This window comes from Canis aureus, chromosome 8, assembly GCF_053574225.1.
Source record: "Canis aureus isolate CA01 chromosome 8, VMU_Caureus_v.1.0, whole genome shotgun sequence".
Lineage (NCBI taxonomy): Eukaryota > Metazoa > Chordata > Mammalia > Carnivora > Canidae > Canis > Canis aureus.
Window position 1 is genome coordinate 69042833 of NC_135618.1, and position 19845 is coordinate 69062677.

The 19845-nt window shown below is 49.0% G+C and overlaps 1 protein-coding gene across 1 annotated transcript in view; it reads left to right on the plus strand.

The window, feature by feature from the left end:
• The first annotated feature begins 5416 nt into the window (after positions 1-5416).
• Positions 5417-19845, plus strand: part of ZAN (zonadhesin) — a 39182-nt gene continuing 24753 nt past the window's right edge. The window contains exons 1-15 of the mRNA XM_077908048.1: positions 5417-5485; positions 5957-6053; positions 7516-7568; positions 8403-8549; positions 8711-8982; positions 9167-9254; positions 10300-10452; positions 12391-12555; positions 12888-12979; positions 13171-13249; positions 13357-13488; positions 14031-14299; positions 14573-14657; positions 15121-18369; positions 19140-19324. Coding sequence (XP_077764174.1) covers positions 5977-6053; positions 7516-7568; positions 8403-8549; positions 8711-8982; positions 9167-9254; positions 10300-10452; positions 12391-12555; positions 12888-12979; positions 13171-13249; positions 13357-13488; positions 14031-14299; positions 14573-14657; positions 15121-18369; positions 19140-19324 — 5046 coding nt within the window. The 5' untranslated portion in view covers positions 5417-5485; positions 5957-5976. The remainder of the gene's footprint in view (positions 5486-5956; positions 6054-7515; positions 7569-8402; positions 8550-8710; positions 8983-9166; positions 9255-10299; positions 10453-12390; positions 12556-12887; positions 12980-13170; positions 13250-13356; positions 13489-14030; positions 14300-14572; positions 14658-15120; positions 18370-19139; positions 19325-19845) is intronic.

The window sequence follows — 19845 nt, forward strand, 5'->3', positions numbered from 1 at the left end:
GAAAGGAAAGTAGAGGGAATGGCTGGAGGGGAGAAAGCAGCTCCAGGTCAATCAGACTTAAGGCCCATTCTTCTCTCACTATCAACTCCTCCCCAAGGGGCACCTGGGTGGCTCAGTCGATTGAGTGTGCAACTCTTGTTTCGGCCCAGGTCATGATCTAATGGGTTGTGGGATCAAGGCCTGCTCTTAGTGGGAAGTCTGCTTGAGATTCTCTCCCTCTGATGCCCCCAAATAAATAAGTAAATAAATAAATAAATAAATAAATAAATAAATAAATACATGACCCGCACACAATTTCTGCTTTTAAAAAACACTTAGCTGTGGGCAGCCCGAGTGGCTCAGCGGTTTAGCGCCTGCCTTCCGCCCAGGGCGTGATCCTGGAGACCGGGGATTGAGTCCCACATCGGCCTCCCTGCATGGAGCCTGCTTCTCCCTCTGCCTGTGTCTCTGCCTCTCTCTCTCTCTGTTCTCTCTCATGAATAAATAAATAAAATCTTTAAAAAATAATAAAAAATAAAAATAAAATAAAAATAAAAACACTTAGCTGGGCTAGTGTCTCCATTTTACAGAAGAGCAAACTAAGGCCCAGAGTGAGTAAAGTGGAAACACAGCAAAGCCAAGAGTGGCTTTAATTCTCTGGAGCGTTCCCCAGGTTTTTCCACATGCCAGGGTCCCTCACACCTATTCCTACACCTGTTAAGCTTGACAAGTGACAAACCCTCTGGGGCCTTGTGCATTCTCAACCCCTCAAAATGCAGAGCCCGGTGGTTCCCTTCCACACGGCCATCCCGTCCTGTCCTGCCTTGTGTACCAACCCCCACCCCCAGACAGGTTGGAAGCTGTGACTGTCCTGCTCTGTGGGTCTGTGGCGCCAAAGAGAGGTCAGCAAAAGCAGCCCTCAGAGGACTTATTGCCCAACCAGGAGGGGCTGTGGATCAATTGGCTTCTGCTGCTTTTCCCCAGGTTAACCATTTCCTGGCTCTCTTCCTCTCTTGATTGCTATCCTAACTGGATATGGATGGAGGAAGGGTAGATGAGCATCGAGGCTAGGTATCCTTTACATCCCCCCTTTGATGTAAGAGGAAGAGGATCTCTCTCTCCCCAGGTGTGACCCCCTACATGATCCTATTGGTGCTCACTTGGGCAGGAGTCCCCAAGACTGTGAGGGTGATTAGGACTTCTCTCTTCAATACTTGGTGTATGACTGTGCCAGCTTCTCCCAGACAGCTAGTAAGAATGGCTGTTCCAGGCATCACTGTCATTTGTCAGGGCCCAGTGCCCCAGGCATAGATAGAGTAGGGGGTTAGCCTGAAGGTTTCTAGGAACACCTGGGTATGGTTGCCTATGGGGAATCTGCACAGGATAGACCAGCTCGCTGCTGACTGGCCCTCCAGCCTAGATACAAGCTGTGTGTGCCGTGAGGTCAACAGTGTTTTTTAAAGGGGCAAAACGACCCTTCAGTTGCAATCTTATGTAGGATTGCCATTTATGAAACAACTCAAAGCAGAGCTGCTCTGGCTGGGGGGGGGGGGAGGTGGACGGTGGTGGACCCTGATCTCTGTTGGATATTCCCATCAGAACTGTGGGACTCTGTAGGACACAGTATGGGACTGTCAGCACTGTGCTCTCCTGCTGAGCAACTGACTTCACTTCTCCGGAGCTCTGTTTCTAGAATGAGGACATGGAAAATGAGGACAATAATTTTGCAATGAAGAAGACATGAGGTTCATTCATGTTAGCTTAGGCTGCAAATACTGCTGTTTCTGGCTCCAGAAAGCTCTCGATCCACTCATGCCCCCACTCTTCCTGTCTTGATGTTAGCGTCCAACTACACCACCATCTCCCACCCTTCACAGACTCCTCTCCCATCTCCCCAACTCCAGTGAGCCCCACATTTGTCCATATCTGCCCAGGCTGCCTAAGCGGCCTTTTTTTGTTGTTGTTGTTTTTTATTTATGATAGTGACACACACACACACACACAGAGGCAGAGACACAGGCAGAGGGAGAAGCAGGCTCCATGCACCGGGAGCCTGACGTGGGATTTGATCCGGGTCTCCAGGATTGCGCCCTGGGCCAAAGGCAGGTGCTAAACCGCTGCGCCAACCAGGGATCCCCCAAGCAGCCTTTTGAAAATGCAAGCCAGATCAAATCACCCTGGTTGCTTAAAAACTTTTGATGGCTCCTCAAAGCTAAGGCTTTTAAGGTTCTTCAAGACAGGGCCCTACCCCTTCCCAGTGTTACACACACACACACACACACACACACACACACACCATTCCTTTTTTTTTTTTTTTTTTAATTTATTTATTTAGAGAGAGCACTTGTGTGCACACATGCACACAGGTCGGGGGCGGGTAGCAGGGACAGAGGGAGGAGAGAGAATCTCAAGTGGACTCCATGTTGATCGCAGACCTGGACAGGGGCTTGATCTCATGAACCTTAGATCATGATCTAAGCTGAAATCAAGAGTCAGATGGTTAATCGACTAAGCCACCCAGGCCCTCCCTCCACCATTCTTTAAAAGTGTCACGCTCCTTCTAAGCCTGGAACATTCTCTCTTCCTGGATATGCCTTCCCAACTTATTTGCCTCATTACCATCTCTTTGTGGTTTAGAAAGCCTCTCAAGTGTCACCTCTTTCGAAAGCCTTCCCTTCCTGTTGCCAGTGACCTGGGCCAGGGACCCCTCCACACACTCCCCACCAATGTACTTATCTGCCTGGCCACCTGTTGTCAGCTCCTCAGAGGGATGCATATGGAGAGAAGCCCTGATGATGGTAAAGTGTGGTGGGGAAAGGTAAGGAGGTGTGGGCCAGAGGACAGAGGTTGTCATGAGCACAAGCTAAGGTAAGGGTGAGTTGGCTGTGGCAGGAGTGGCAATGGGGCCTCTCTGAAAGGGGTACTGCTGTGGCCTGCTTGCCACCAGAGCCTTTTCCACTTGCCTCCTACTCCACAGGTAAAACAGAGGCCTCTAGGGACGCCTGGGTGGCTTAGTCAGTGGAGCCTGCGACCCTTGATTTTAGGATTATTGATTCCCACATTGGGTATAGAGATTACTTCAATAAAATCTTTAGGGATGCCTGGGTGGCTTAGTAGTTGAGTGTCTGCCTTCAGCTCAGGGCATGATCCCGGGGTCCTGGGATTGAGTCCGCATCAGGCACCCCGCAGGGAGCCTGCTTTTCCTTCTGCCTATGTCTCTGCCTCTCTCTGTGTGTCTCTCAGGAATAAATAAATAAAATTGGTAAAAAATTTAAAAAAATCTTTGAAAAACAAACAGGGGCTTCTGGGTGGCTCAGTTGCCTAAGCATCTGCCTTCGGCTCAGGTCATGATCTCAGGGTCCTAGGACCCAGCCTCATGTCGGGATCCCGGCTTAGAGGGGAGTCTGTTTCTCCCTCACCCTCTGCCCCTCACCCCCACTCTGCTTGTGCTCCATTTCTTTCTCTCTCAAATAAATAAATACAATCTTTAAATAAAGAAACAAAAACCAGAGGCCACTAAACATGCTTTGGCAAGGGTCCCCTCGCTCCTTCCCTTCCCAGAGCTGGCTTGTCCTACCTGTTGCCTGTGTCCTGGACTCTTCAGCTTCTTTCATTTAACAACATGTGCAGGTGGTCTTTCCACTGTCAGAACATACTGATCTATCATCATCCCTTTTTTCTTTAAGTCAGGAATAAACTTTGACAAACAGTGTTATAATATCAAGTAAATATTTTTGTGTGTTTGTGTTTTTTTAAAAGATTTTATTTATTTATTCATGAGAGACAGGGAGAGAAAGAGAGAGAGGCAGAGATACAGGCAGAGGGAGAAGCAGGCTCCATGCAGGGAGCCCGACTTGGGACTCGATCCCGGGTCTCCAGATCACGCCCTAGGCTGAAGGCGGCGCTAAACAGTTGAGCCACCCAGGCTGCTCTCAAGTAAATATTTTTGAAATGATTTTTTTGAATTGTGGCAACATACTCATAATATAAAATTTACCTTCTTAACCATTAATTTTTTTTTAAGTTTTTAAAAATTTATTTAAGTCATCTCTACACCCAATATGAGGCTTGAACCCACAACCCCAAGATAAAGAGTCTCATGCTTTTCCAACTGAGCCAGCCAGGTGCCCCTCTTCTTAAGCATCTTTAAGTATACAGTTTAGTGGTATTAAGTACATTCACATTGTGCAACCATCACCACTGGTCGTCCACAGAACCCTTTCATCTTCCCAAACAGAAATTCTGTCCTAATTAAACACTAATTCCCTATTCCCTGCAGCTACCATTCTATTTTCTGTTTCTATGAGTTGGACTACCGTAGGTACCTCATGTAAATGGAATCATATGATATTTGTCTTGTGTCAGGCTTGTTTCACTTAGCATCATGTTCTCAATGCTGTAGGATGTGTGAGAATTTCCTTCATTTTAAAGGCTGAATGATATTCCATTGTATGGAAACACCATATTTTGTTTGTTTTGTGGACTTTTGGGTTGTTCTCACCTATTGGCTTTGGTGAATAATGCCACCATAAACACGGGGATCCAGGTATCTCTTCCAAGTCTCTGCTTTCAATTCTTTTGGGAAGTGGAATTGCTGGACCCTCCAGTAATTCTAGTTGTTTCTTTTTTTCTTTTTTTTTTTTTTTGAAGATTTTATTTACTTATTCATGAGAGACAATACAGAGGCAGAAACATAGCCAGAGGGAGAAGCAGGCTCCCCTCGGGGAGCCCGATGTGGAACTCGATCCCAGGACCCTGGCATCACGACCTGAGCTGAAGGCAGATGCTCAACCACAGAGCACCCAGGTGCCCCGGTAGTTCTATTTTTAATTTTGGGGGAGCTTCATTCTTTTTAATCCTACTTACTATTCCTTCATATGAAAAATATTCCTTGACTATGATCCAACTTCGTATCTACTGGTCCACATTTAGGTAATCTCGATTTTTTTTTTCTATTTTAACCAATGCCACAATAATCATCTTTAAAATGCGCCCAGCTTTGGGCAAATACACGTGGATTTCTGTGGGGAGATTCCTAAAAAGGCAAGGTGGGGTCAAAGCCAGGCATGTTAGAAAGTTTGACAGCCACTGTCATATTACTTTCCAATAAGTTTTCACCAACCTACGGTCTTAGTATAAATGTATTTGAGCTTGTCTATCTACATCCTGGCCAACCCTCAATGCTTTCAATCTCTTAAATGGTGGTCAGTGTGACAGTTGTAGATTTGATTAGCATTTCCTATAACCAGTGAAGCAGAACATCTTTTCCGATGTTTACTGGCTGGTGGCACATCTTCCCGTGGGACTTGTCTTTTTTTATCCTTTACCAATCAGGGTTTCCAGTCCCACTTTATTTGATTTGCCAGTTGTTTTGCTGCTGTTGCCAGCTATAGAATTTTAGGTTTGAAATGATTTCTGTTGGAATTCTGTAGACAATGTTCCACGGCCTCTTAGAACCTACGGTTGCTGTTGAAAAGCCTGATGCCATGCTGATTCCTGATCCTTAGTATGTGACCTGTTTTTCTATCTGAAAGTGATTTAAGGGTTTTTTCTTTCTTCCCTGCTTCTCTGAAATCTCATGACATGCCTTCCGTGGGTGTCCTTGCATTCATCATATGAGACTTCTTCTAATCAAGAGACTTGTATCTCAGTCCCGGGAAATTTTCTTGTGTGGTTTCTCTTAAGTCATTTATTCTCTTTGGTCCTTTCGGTTTTGAACTCTTTTGGTTAGATGTTAGACCTCCCGGACTGCCGAGTCTCTTTTTCCTGTCTTTCTTGCTTTCCTTCTCTTCTGCTCTCATTTCATTTCTCTTCATTGGATTTCAAATTTCCACCCTGGTAGTTTCCATTTCCCAGAGCATTCCTGTGTTCTCTGATTGTCCAGTTTTCATGGCATCCTTCAAAGGCTGTCAAGCAAGGAGGGTCAAGGGTGGATAAAGTGGCCTGGGCTCACTGTACCTTCCCCCTCTCCCCTGAGAACCACCTCTGAGGTTCTGCATGGCTCCTCCAGTCTGGACTCTGGTGCTGTTGGTGGGGGCTGCCTGGGGCCAGGGCCACATGCCTACCCCTGTCAGGTAAGCTGGGCTCTGGGGATGATCAGGGGTGGCTCTGAGGGAGAGTGAGGGGCAAACCAAAGAGGGGTGCAAGCAGGGTAATGATGAAGGGCACAGCCCTATGGAGGAAGAGGGTGATGAACAGGAATGGTGGTGGGGAGCCCTTCAGCCCAAGATCCTGGAACTTAGGGGTGTGAGAAGCTCAGTGGGAACAGGACAGAGCCCAGATGGGAGACAGAGGGGGGAGGCAAGGAGCTAAGGAGACAGAGAGGAGAGGTGGGGTCCTCAGAAAATGGGCTGAACCCAGGGCAAATTCAGCAGATAAGAGACTTCAAGGTAGAGGCAGCAAGAAATGAAGGATGGCTTGGTGTTCCTATAGGGGGAGAAAGGGCCATCCCTCTGTTATTTATTTATTTTTTTTAGGATTGCATTTATTTGAGAGAAAGCAAGCATGAGCAGGGGGAGAGACAGAGGGAGAGGGAGAAGCAGACTCCGCAGAGCAAGAAGCCCGATGCAGTCTGGAATCATGACCTTAGCCACCCAGGCGGCCCCCTCTGTTACTCATCTCTGTGTTCAGCAGCCTGTAGTTGGGACAGTAACTCTCTGCCACCTACCCGGCAGCATGGGACCCACATAGTCCCCATTCTCAGCCCAAAGGAAGGAGCTTCCCCAGGTGCCAACACTTAAGTACTCCTCCAGAATCTCCATACATAGGAACAGGTTCCTTCTAGAGCTCAGCTCTACTACGCACACCACCTCGGACACAGATGAACCCAGGGAACCAGAGGCCATGTGAGGAGCTTGGAAGGGAGATGTTTTGTCCTTTTTTTTTTTTTTAAGATTTTATTTATTTATTCATAGACACAGAGAGAGAGCCATAGACACAGGCAGAGGGAGAAGCAGGCTCCATGTAGGGAGCCCGATGCGGGACTCGATCTCAGGTCTCCAGGATCACACCCCAGGCTGCAGGCGGCGCCAAACCGCTGTGCCACCAGGGCTGCCCTGTTTTTCCTTTTTTTTAGGAGATAGATGAGAATTTAATGTGAGGAGACTCAGTGACATTTTGAAAACCTTAAAGAAGTGGTGCTGGGTGGTTTAGTTGGTTAAGTGTCTGCCTTCGGCTCAGGTCATGATCGTGGGGAGGGGGTCCTGGGATCAAGCCCCTCATTGGGCTCCCTGCTCTGCAAGAAGTCTGCTTCTCCCTCTTCCTCTCCTGCTCCTCCTGCTTGAGCTCTCTCTCTCTCTCTCTTTCTCAAATAAGTAAAATTTTAAAATCTTAATAAAAAAAGAAAGAAAATCTTAAAGAAGAGAAGTAAATATACATCCGCTGCCTGCAATTTGGTACAATATGGTTAACATGAAAGGAAATGTCTTCCACCTGTAACTACTCAGAAAGCTCACAATCATCAAGGCTTATGATTCTTGATAATGATAAATATTCCTCTTTTTTTCTCCTCTTTTTTTTCTCCCAATTAACGCCAAGGAAAGAGAAGCCTCCGGACTGGAAGCCAGCTGACCGCAGCTCTACGGATAACTGTGAGTTGGAAACCAGCACCATTCAGATTCCTCTCCTTCCCAGTGTGGCCACCTCCAGGGCAGGCCTTAGATGCTGGATGCTGGAGGGAAAACATGCAGGAGTAGGAGTCCAAGCCCTACCTGGAAGAGTCTCATTCAAATTAACAATCTCAAATTGTCTGCACCGGAACGAATCCTGTCTGCCCGGCTGATTCCAGCCCCTGGGACCACACTTTGCGACCTCTGTCCTAGAAGTCATTCTGCCCTGTCCTCCGCCCTGAAATTCTCCTAAGGGATTCTTTTTTTTTTTTTTTTTTTTTTAAGATTTTATTTATTTATTCATGAGAGACACACACAGAGAGAGAGAGAGAGAGAGAGGCAGAGACACAGGTAGAGGGAGAAGCAGGCTCCATGCAGGGAGCCCCACGCGGAACTCGATCCTGGGTCTCTAGGATCAGGCCCTGGGCCGAAGGCAGCACTAAACCGCTGAGCCACTGGGGCTGCCCCCCTTTTTTTTCTTTTTAAGATTTTATTTATTTGTTCATGAGAGAACAGAAATAGCAGAGAGAAACCGAGACACAGGCAGAGGGAGAAGCAGGGTCCCTGTGGAGAGCCTGATGTAAGACTCCATCCCAGGACCTTGGGATCATGCCCTGAGCCAAAGACAGAGGCTCAATCACTGAGCCACCCAGGTGCCCCCTCCTAAGAGATTCTTATTTCTTGGATTCTCTTGTCTAAAGTTCTGCTCTGGACTCTAAAGCTCCTTGTGGTTGCCTTCCCTGAGGTTAGCCACCCCCCAAACCCCGCTTTGGCCATCTCCCCTCTCCTGGCCTCAAAGTGGCCCTTTCTTCCCAGCTATTCTCACCCAGTGTGACTTTGAGGATGACGCCAAACCCCTCTGTGATTGGACCCAAGAGTCCACAGATGACGGGGACTGGATTCGAACCAGTGGGCCCTCCCCCACTGGCAGCACCGGTCCCCCCGGGGGGTACCCCAATGGAGGTGAGGAAGCCTAAGGTTGAGGGAGACAGCTGGGCAGGCAATGAGCACAGGGTGAAGGGAGGCAGCTGGAAGTGGACGCCGGGACCCTGGAAAGGAGGTGGGAGGGGCAGCCCTCAGGGGTGGCAGGACCTCCTCACCCTCCTCGGCTCTGCCTCTCCCAGAGGGCCACTACCTGCACATGGACTCGAACACCTTCCACCGTGGCGGGGTGGCCCGCCTACAGAGCCCCCCACTATGGGTGCAAGGTCCCCTCTGTGTGTACTTCGCCTACCACATGTTTGGGTTGTCGTGGGGAGCCCAGCTCAAACTGCTGCTGCTCAGGGACACCAAGAAAAAGCACCCCAGCCTGCTCTGGAAACACATTAACACCCAGAGGCCCTCCTGGATGCCCACCGCTGTCACCGTGCCTATGGGACTTGTCCTGCCCAGCCGGGTGAGAGCGAGGACAGAGCCTTGAACCCCCATAGGAATCCAGGTGGAGGAGGGGGGAGAGGGGTGGGCAGGAGGACCAGAGCACAGAGAGGGCTCAGGGCTGGGCCATCTGAATTCAGGAAGGACACTGGGAGCCTGAGGCAAAGGAGCTTACATGGTGGGTGGTCCCCTTCTTTCTCCCACAGTTGACGTTTGAAGGAATGAGGGGCAGCACGGCATACCTGGACATCTCTCTGGATGCCATCTCTATCCATCGGGGTTCCTGCAATCGGGGTAAGGCCCTGTTCCTCCTCCTCTTCTTTCTCTCTGCCTCTACCATCTGCCCAGGGTGGCAAAAGTAGCTCAGCAACCATGACGCTGCTTTCTCCCAGAGTTGAGGCTACTTGTTTCCCTCTACCTCCACATCTCATACTTTGAATCCTGAAAGCAGCCACACCTAAAGAGAGGGGTTTTTTTCTCTCTCTTTTTAAAAGATTTTATTTATTTATTTATTTGAGAGAGAGAGAGGGAGAGAGAGAGAGAGAGAAAGGAAAGAAAAGGAACAGGGAGAGAGGGAAAAGCAGACTCCTCTCAGAGTAGGGAGCCCGATGCAGAGTTTCATCCTGGGATTCCGGAATCATGACCTGAGCTGAAGGCAGACACTTCCCTGACTGAGCCACCCAGGTGCCCCATACAGGTTCTTTTTTTTTTTTTTTTTTTTAAAGATTTTATTTATTTATTCATGAGAGGCAGAGAGAGAGACAGAGACACAGGCAGAGGGAGAAGCAAGCTCCATGCAGGGAGCCCGACGTGGGACTCGATTCCGGGACTCCAGGATCACACCCTGGGCCGAAGGCGGCGCTAAACCGCTGAGCCACCTGGACTGCCCTAGAGTTTCTTTTTAAAACAGAGTTGTGGTAATACCTTTTCTAGATGAAAAACCATTCCAGTTTGCCCTGGGCTGTCCCTCTTTTTGCATTGAAAAGTCCTGCATCTCAGGAAACCCTCAGTTCCTGGCCAAAACTGGATGTCTGGTCACCCTGGTTGTTATTCCAGATTCACATAGGATTATGCTAGCTGCTCTCCCCATATGATTTAATTTACAGTGGTGGGTACTGTTCCCAATTATAGATGAGGAAATTAATGGGCAGCTTAAGGAATCTTCCCAGGAATAAGCCACTAAGGGATGAGGCTGTATCTGGCTCAAAAGCCCACCATGGCTCAGAGTAGGACATAGACTGGGACTCAGAATTCTGACCCCAAGCTGAGGCATACTCTTTGGAGCTGCATCCTCCTAGAAAAATCTAAATCCTCTCTTCTGCCTTCTTTTTCCCCTCAGTCTGCATGATGCAAACGTGTAGCTTCGACATTCCAAATGATCTCTGTGGCTGGAGCTGGATCCCGACAGCCTCTGGTGCTAAGTGGGTTCAGAAGAAAGGGCCGTCCAAGGTGCCAAACGTGGGGCCTGAGGATGATTTCTCTAGCCCTGGTAGTGAGTAATGGCCACACTTCTGCCTTTTGACTTTCTGGGCTTCTAGTGACCTCTGCAGGAGTTTACGATGTTTGCCTGACAACCATGCAATTCCTGCCCTGGGATGGCCTCGGCTGAACCCCAGCAACCTCAAACCTCTGTCAGCTCAAGTTACTCAGCAGAAAGCACATTCAGCTTCCCCCACTGCCATCCCATAAACTCTACCTGGCAGACCCAACACAGTCTGCTCCTCATCTTTCTCTGGAACCATTTATCCATTCATCCATTCATGTATTCATGTATTTGTTCGTTCATTCATTCATTCATTCATTCGTTTATTGAGCTCCTATGATATGCCTGGTGCTGCCCCAGGCCCTTGAGGTAGATTGGCTAACAAAATAAACTAGGAATGGCAGGACATGAGAGGAAGATGGTTCCTGAAACAGTAAAGAAATAAATTATATAGTGATAAAGTGAGAAGTACGATTGGAAAAATAAAAGTCAAACAAAATAAGGGGATTGGAATGCAGGGATACGGGGGTTGTAAGTTTTAAATGGAGTGGTCAGGGTAGGTCTCATTCAGGTCATATTTGAACATAAACTTGTAGGAGGTGAGGAAGTGATGAAGTGTACACACAGAGGGGAAGAAAGAACATTCTAAGCAGAGGTCCATGCAAAGGTCCTGAGGTGGCAGTGGGCTTGGGGGTGAAGGAGGTGCCAGATAGGGCAAGGGGCCACATGACTAGGATGGAGACCAGGAGCTCAAACCAGCCAGTCCCAGGAGGGATCACATGGAGCCAGACTAGACCAGATCACGTGGAACCTTAAAGGTCATCATCAAGGGAGTGGCTTTTATTCTCTGTGGATGCGGTTGGGGAGCTTCTGCAGGACTTGCAGCAGAGGAGTGACTTAAAATGTTTAAAAGCATCACCTGGTCTGGGTTTTTTGCGTTGAGAATCCACTGAAGAGAACAGCCAATCGTACAGGCAAAGAGGCCATTTAGGGGGCTTCCCGGGCGATACTCTTCCTCTCCCACTGCATCCATGTCCATCTATTCCCCGCTTTCCTCCCACCACCTCACTGTGCTCTTGGCTGGGCTTTTCTTTCTTTCATTTTAAAGTAAAGCTCCACGCCCAGCATAGAGATCAAGACCTGAACTGAGATCAAAAGTAGGACGCTTAACCAAAGGCCTCAGTAAATGTTGGTGGTTGTTGTTTTAATTTTCTTTCTTTTTCCCTCTTGGCTCTTTCTATTTTTTCCATTTTCTCTTTGTTTCTCTCCCACTTCTTTCCACCAACCAGCTTATCCCAGCAATGTCCTCCTTGCATTTTCTTTCACCATTTACCATTTCCTTCCTTCCCCTTCCTCCTCCTTCCCTGTTGTTGCCTCTCTTTTCTCCCCATTCCCCTCACCCCAGCAACTCCTCTTTTCTGCCCTCCCTAAGCCCAGGCAGGACCATGTGGGAGTCAGGACCCAGCACCCTGCCTGCACAGCCTTATTCCCCTCCCCCACTACCAGTTGCATCCCGGAGTGAGGTCCAGGCTGATTGGCTGTCTGAGCTGCTGGGGTTGGTGGGGTCAGGAGATGCCTACTTCTCTGTGTCCGGACCATTCTTTTCTCACCAGTCTGTGTGAATCAACTATGTCCAGTGGGTCAAGAGAGGAAGAGGATATGACTGGGTGACCTAAAGCATCGGAACCCAAGGGACAAGACTTTGGTTGCTGCTTCTGAGAGGATGCTGCATTTCCTATGGCAGTGTCTGCGTCCTTATCAGTCTTGCCAAGCATTTCTGGAAGGCTCCAAGGCCTCGGCCAGATGTAGGCCCACCTCAGTGCTGGCTGATCCTAGGCAGCTGTTGGGGCTGCCTAGGGCCAGGACCCCTGCCATCACAGGGCCCCACCCCTGTGCTGGACTCCCTCAATTTCAGCCACCCCACCTTACTGGCCTTTTACTTCATAGGTGGCTTCTACATGCTCCTGGACCCCAAGAATGCAAAACCAAGGCAGAAATCTGTCCTCCTGAGCCCCCTGAGACATTCCTCTGGCTGTATGAGCCTGTCCTTCCACTACATCCTCCGTGGCCAGTCACCTGGTGCAGCCCTCATCATCTACGCTGCCATCTTGGGTGAGACTGGCAGTTGCTGGCTTTACATTGACCTGAGGCTCATCTCCCAGGGTTGGGTTGACAGGAAAATATGGGACATTCCTCAGGGTCTAGGGAAATCTAGGATATACACAAGATTATTCCATGGAGTGGCATCAGGGAGCCAGGTCAGTGGCTTCTGGGAAAGCAGATACAAGTGCCAGGAGAGTGAGAGAGAAGGATGTGCTTGCATTTGGGAGAGGAGAATACACTTCCAGATATTCCCTTTACTATTCATCTTCCAAGTACAGGTTTGAAGTCACTTTGCAGTCCCCTAAATGAGTCAATTCTCTCTGGGATTCCTTCCATTGCAGGCAGCATCCGGAAACACACTCTCTTCTCAGGACAACCTGGACCCAACTGGCAGCCTGCTTCCGTCAATTACACAGGCCAGGGACAAATTCAGGTACAGAGGAGCAGGAGGTCAGGACTCCTTGCACATGGTAGGCACCTCTGATACTGAAATGGATTGAGGGTCTGGACACTGGGAGCAGGGTGCCTGCGTTCCTGAATAGAGTTAAAATTAGATGGGCGGGGGGGATTGGGTCATTTGGATTGGTTTTTCACTTCCAGCCCCCTTACTCTCTCTCTCTCCAGTTCACCGTGGTGGGTGTGTTTGGAGAGACCCCAGAGCCAGCTGTGGCAGTGGATGCAATCAGCATTGCTCCCTGTGGGGGTGAGAGCAAGGCCCTGGTAGGACCAGATTGCTGGTCTGGGGGTGGGACCGGGGAGCAACAGAGACCATGGCCCAAATTGCTCACATCTCTTGTTTTGATCTCCTAGAGGGCTTTCCTCAGTGTGACTTTGAAGATGATGCCCATCCCTTCTGTGACTGGGCCCAGGTATCAGGGGATGGCGGACACTGGACCCGAGGAAATAAAAATATCCACATCCGGGGTGCAGGCAATTTCGGAGGTGAGGAGGTTGAGGATCCCTCAAGCCGATGAATTACTGAATCTTCTCCCAGCTAGGGGGTTGGCTGGTGTAATTGATTGAACAAGACATTGTAGGTGGTGAAGATCAGCCAGCAGGTGTTTGGTGGGAAGCTGTCGTAGGGCCTGGGCCACGGAGATGACAGAAGTAAAGTAAATTGAAGATTCTCATGGCTGTGCGGTCACTGAAACCCCCAGAAAATGCAGGCATCTCACTTCACCGAGCCCAGGGCTTCAAAATCCATAGTCTCATTTTCGGTCAAGACGTTTCCTGGTGTAGCCAGCAAAGGAGTCTGGGCTGCTGGTTTGTTTCCCTTTCTTTCTGATCCTGCCTTCTTCAGTTAGAAGTCCAAAACAAGCAGGGAGGGGAAAAAAAAGAAAAACATGCTGTAAAGTGGGGAGTTTGGGTGTTTCTATCCAACTCTCTGGAAAGCACAGTGTTGAGAGAGAAGACAACACTGGACTGTCCTGTGGAGGTTTGTCATCTTGCCCTTCTTTTGATTCCTGTCTTTTTTTCCCCTGAAGGTCCCTATATTTATGTGGAGGCTAACAAGTTCTCTGTGGCAGGCCAGTCTTTCAGACTGGTGAGTCGGCCCTTCTGTGCCCCGGGCGCGATCTGTGTGGAGTTTGCCTACCACATGTATGGCCTTGGAGAGGGCACTAAGCTCAGTCTCCTGCTGGAGAGTCCTGCGGGCAGTGCCCCATCTACTCTCTGGCACCGCACTGGGTCTCAGAGTCCCAACTGGCTGAACGCCTCTGTCACCATCCCGTTGGGGCATCAACAGCCCATGCAGGTGAGAGGCAGAGAGAGTGGCCCTGTCAGTGTCTGTTTGGAACATGGTGAGGGGGCGCTAATGCTTGGGTACCATGAGGGCTGAGAAGGTGGGCCTCTGGAAAGGGAGCCAAGCAGAGAGGGTATCTGACTCCTCAGAATCAGTGGGGGCAGAGTGGGATTCTGGGGCCAGAACAAGCTGACCTTCTGTCAGAGAACAGACTGTCCAGGAGAGTCCCTGCGCTGCCAGGGATTCACTTGCATTTTCATCTTCTCTGTCCCTCATTACCTTCAGCTGATACTTGAGGCCATCCGGGGTACCAACACTGCCTTTGTTGTTGCTGTGGGGTTTATCTTGATCAATCACGGGACTTGTCGAGGTAAGACAAAACCCAAGGCCCCAGAAAGAGAGCCAGACTCTGAGATGACCATCTCTTAGACTGTTGAAAATCAAGTTCTCTCTCATGCTTGAGCTTTGACACAGCTTTGTGTTCCATGTTCTGCCCACCTCTGTCTTCCTGGTCTTACCAGGATGCTTGCTTAAGTGAATGTGACTTTGATGCCATGAATTTCTGTGGTTGGATCCACAACCCCTTACCTAGTAGATGGCAATCCTGAAGGGAGGACCGACATCCTGTTCGTGTTATGTATCCTGTATCTGGCACAATGCCTGGCATATATTAGGAGCAGTGTTTGTTGAGTATTTGTTAAGTGAGTGAAGATTGTGGTTGGAAGTAGGAGAGGTGTGAATAAGTTACCCATGAGCCACTCTTAATTCGAAGTGAGTGAAGAGGGTGATGGTATGATTTTGACTAAACTCCAGGGTTTTGTTTTTCTTTGCAGGAACAGTGCCAACAGTGTTTCCTTCCAAATCTCCAGTTTCCACCCTTGGCCCTTCTGAAATCCCTGTCTCCACAGGAAAACCTGTGACTACCACGGAAAAACCTATGGCCCCCACAGAAAAGCACACTGTCCCCAGTGAAATAGCCATTGTCCCCACAGAAAAACCCATGGTCCCCACAGAAAAAACCATGATCCCCACAGAAAAACCCATGGCCCCCTCCGGAAAAACTATGGTGCCCACAGAAAAACACACTATCCCCAGGGAAATAACCACTGTTCCTACAGAAAAATCCATAGCCCTCACAGAAAAACACACTGTCCCCAGTGAAATAGCCATTGTCCTCACAGAAAAACCTATGGCTCCCACAGAAAAACCTATGGCCCATACAGGAAAACACACTGTCCCCAGTGAAATAGCCTCTGTTCCCACAGAAAAACCCATGGCCCCCACAGAAAAACACACTTTCCCCAGTGAAATAGCTGCTGTTCCCACAAAACAACCCATGACTCCCACAAAAAAACATGCTGTCCCCAGTGAAATAGCTGCTGCTCCCACAAAAAAACCCATGGCCCCCACAGAAAAACACACTGTCCCCAGTGAAGTAGCTGCTGTTCCCACAGAAAAAACCATGGCCCCCACAGAAAAACACACCTTCCCAAGTGAAATAGCCACTGTCCCCACAAAAAAGCCTATGGTCCCCTCAGAAATGTTCACTGTCTCCTCAGAAAGACCCACCTTTCCCTCAGGAAAATCCACTGCCCTGACAGAGAAACTCACCATCTCCACAGAAAATCCTACCATGCCCACAGGAAAGCCCATTATTCCCACTGAAAAACCCAGTGTCCCCACTGAAGAGACCATTATCCCTTCTGAGGAGACCACTGTGCCCCCTGAAGAATCCACTATGCCCCCTGAAAAGTCCACTGTCCCGACTGAAGAGTCTGTTGTCCCTATTGAAGAGTCTACAATACCCTTTGAAGAGCCCACTATCTCCACAGAAGAGTCCACTGTCTCCACTGAAGAGTCCACAGGCCACCCTGAAAAGCCCAATATCCCCACTGAAGAGTCAGCTGTCCCCTTTGGAGAGTCCTCTATTTCCACAGAAAAGTCTACTGTCCATACCAAAAGGACCATCATCTCTACAGAAAAACCCACTATCCCCACAGAAAAGCCCACTGTCCGCCCCGAAAAGCCCATGGTCCTCACTGAAAGATCTACTGTTACCACAGAAAGACCTATAGTCCCCACAGAAAAACCCACCATCCCTACTGAAAGGACCACCATTCCCACAGCAAAACCCACCATTCCTGCTGAAAGGTTCACTATCCCTACAGAAAAACTCACTGTGCCCACAACAAAACCCACCATCTCCACTGAAAGTTCCACTGTCCCCACAGAAAACCCAACCATTCCTGCAGAAAAACCCACCATCCCTACTGAAAAAACCATGGTTTCCACTGAAAGGCCCACCATCCCTACAGAAAAACCCACCATCCTCACTGAAAAGACCACCATCCTTACAGAAAAACTCACTGTCCCTACAGAAAAAACCACCACCCCCACAGAAAATCCCACCATCCCCACTGAAAAGACCACCATTCCCACAGAAAACCTCACCATCCTCACAGAAAAACCCACTATCTCCACAGCAAAACCCACCATTCCCGCTGAAAGGTTCACAATCCCTACAGGTAAACTCACTGTCCCCACAACAAAACCCACCATCTCCACTGAAAGTTCCACTGTCCCCACAGAAAACCCAACTATCCCTGCAGAAAAACCCACCATCACCACTGAAAAAATCATGGTTTCCATGGAAAGGCCCACCATCCCTACGGAAAAACCCATCATCCCCACTGAAAAGACCACCATGCCCACAGAAAAACCCATTGTCCCTACAGAAAAACCCATCATCCCCACAGAAAAATCCACTGTCCCTACAGAAAAACCCACCATCCCCACAGAAAAACACACTGTCCCCACTGAAAAACTCACTATCCCCACTGAAAAACTCACCGTCCCCATTGAAAAACCCACTGTCCCCACTGAAAAGACCATGGTCCTCATGGAAAAGACTACCGTCCCCACAGAAAAACCCACAATCCCCACTGAAAAGACTACCATTCCCACTGAAAAGAGCATCCCCACAGAAAAACCCACTGTCCCTACTGAAAAGCCCATCATCCTCACAGAACAGCCCACCATCCCCACTGAAAAGCCCACCATCCCCACTGAAAAGATCACCATTCCCACAGAAAAACCCACCATCCCCACTGAAAGGACTACCATCCTCACAGAAAGACCCATCATCCCCACTGAAAAGACCTCTGTCCCCACAGAAAGACCGACCATCCCCACTGAAAAGACCTCTATCCCCACAGAAAGACCCACCATCCCCACTGAAAAGACGACCATCGCCACTGAAAGACCCACCATCACCACTGAAAAGACCTCTCTCCCCACAGAAAGACCGACCATCCCCACTGAAAAGACCTCTATCCCCACAAAGAGACCCACCATCCCCACTGAAAAGACCTCTATCCCCACAAAGAGACTCACCATCACCACTGAAAAGACCACCGTCCCCACTGAAAGACCCACCATCCCCACTGAAAAGACCTCTATCCCCACAAAGAGACTCACCATCACCACTGAAAAGACCACCGTCCCCACTGAAAGACCCACCATCCCCACTGAAAAGACCTCTATCCTCACAGAAAGACCCACCATCCCCACTGAAAAGACCTCTGTCCCCACAGAAAGACCGACCATCCCCACTGAAAAGACCTCTATCCCCACAAAGAGACTCACCATCACCACTGAAAAGACCACCATCCCCACTGAAAGACCCACCATCCCCACTGAAAAGACCTCTATCCCCACAGAAAGACCCACCATCCCCACTGAAAAGACCACCATCCCCACAGAAAGGCCCACCATCCCCACTGAAAAGACCACCATCCCCACAGAAAGACCCACCATCCCCACTGAAAAGACCACCATCCCCACAGAAAGGCCCACCATCCCCACTGAAAAGACCTCTATCCCCACAGAAAGACCCACCATCCCCACTGAAAAGACCACCATGCCCACAGAAAAATCTACTGTCCCCACTGAAAGGCACACAGCTACTACTACACCCCAGCTGAGTCCAACACTTGTACCAGTTGGGCCAACAGTCTTGGTGATGCCTTCTACTACTGCTCCAAGTACCTCTATGACCACTACAACCCCTAGGCCTACTCCAGGTATGTGATGGAGCACTGGACAAATGGCAGAAAGTAAGAGACTCTGAGTAGGAAAGAGAATAAGATAAATGTATGCTTCTAGCAGAAAACTGCAGTCCTAGAGGAGAGGTGAATGGGACATGGTAACTTTAGAAGAAATGAGGACCACCCTGACCAAGAGGGGAACAGGGCATAGGTTGTTGGGATGCAGGTTCTTGGGATCCAAGCCCTAGGCTTACAACGTCCTTTTTTAAAACAGAGATATAATTCGTATACCATAAAATCCGTCCTTCTAAAGTGTACAATTCAGTGATTTTTAATGCATTCATAAGATTGTGCAAACATTAGTTTCTAGTTCCTGAACATTTTTATCACCCCAAAGGAACCCCCTACCCATTAGCAGTCACTGAACATGCTCCTCAACCCCCACCATGCCCTGTCCCCGGGCAACCAGTAATCTACTTTCTATGTCTGTGAATTTGCTGGTTCTGGACATTGCGCACACGTAGAATGATGTCATGTGTGGTCTTTTGTGACTGGCTCCTTTCACCCAGTATCATGTTTTAAAGGTTCATTCATGTTGTAGAACTTCAAAAATTCATCCATATGTCAGATCTTCATTCCTTTTTATGGCTGAATCCTATGGATTTACTTCTTAGAGAACTTGAGTGTGGGAGTAGAGACAGAAAATCTCCCTGAACAAAGCAGTCGAGTGAAAAAAAAAAAACAACGAAAAAACAAAAAAACAAAGCAGTCGAGTGAAGGCTTGACGCAGGCTGTTTCCCTCTTAGCGAAGTGCCCCCCAAATGCCCACTACAATCCCTGTGCCTGCCCAGCATCCTGCGAGAGACCTAAGCCCAGCTGTGGGCCCCTTTGCAAACCCGGCTGTGTCTGCAATTTTGGCTTTTTGTTTCGTGAATCCAACTGCATCAGAGCCTCTTCCTGTAACTGCTTCTACAACAACAAATCCTATAAGGTAAGACCGCCGGGATGCCAAAGCCCCTAAGGGAGATTGCGAGTGGGTTCTGACCCCACCTGCTCCCCAAGGGAGATGAATTCCAATCCATAGGACAGTCCCAAGGGGCCAGCTCACAAGCAGCAGTTACACAATGGCAGAGTGATTCTTTGCAAATGTGGCTTTTTGTTGTCATCTCTGTTCATGCGATAAATATTTGCTAAGTACCCACTTTGGTCCAGCTAGGCTAGGCTGTACAAAAGCTGCCATCATCCCATAGTCCTGTGCTTTAGACAGCTGGGTGGTCCAAGGCCTTCATCTCTACCTTGAGGAAATCTGGGGGTCCCTGCATATACAGAGAGCCCTGGATGCTGGCTAGAGCTTCAGGCATGTTTAGGGCAGAACACAGCATTCCAGAATCTTCTTCCAAGGAAATTTGCAAATCCTATCAAAACAGAGGAGTTACTGTTCTTGTCTCCCCTAATTGGTGGCCCTCCTGGGAAGAATCAATGTAAGCAGAGGCTCTGAAGGGACACAGGATC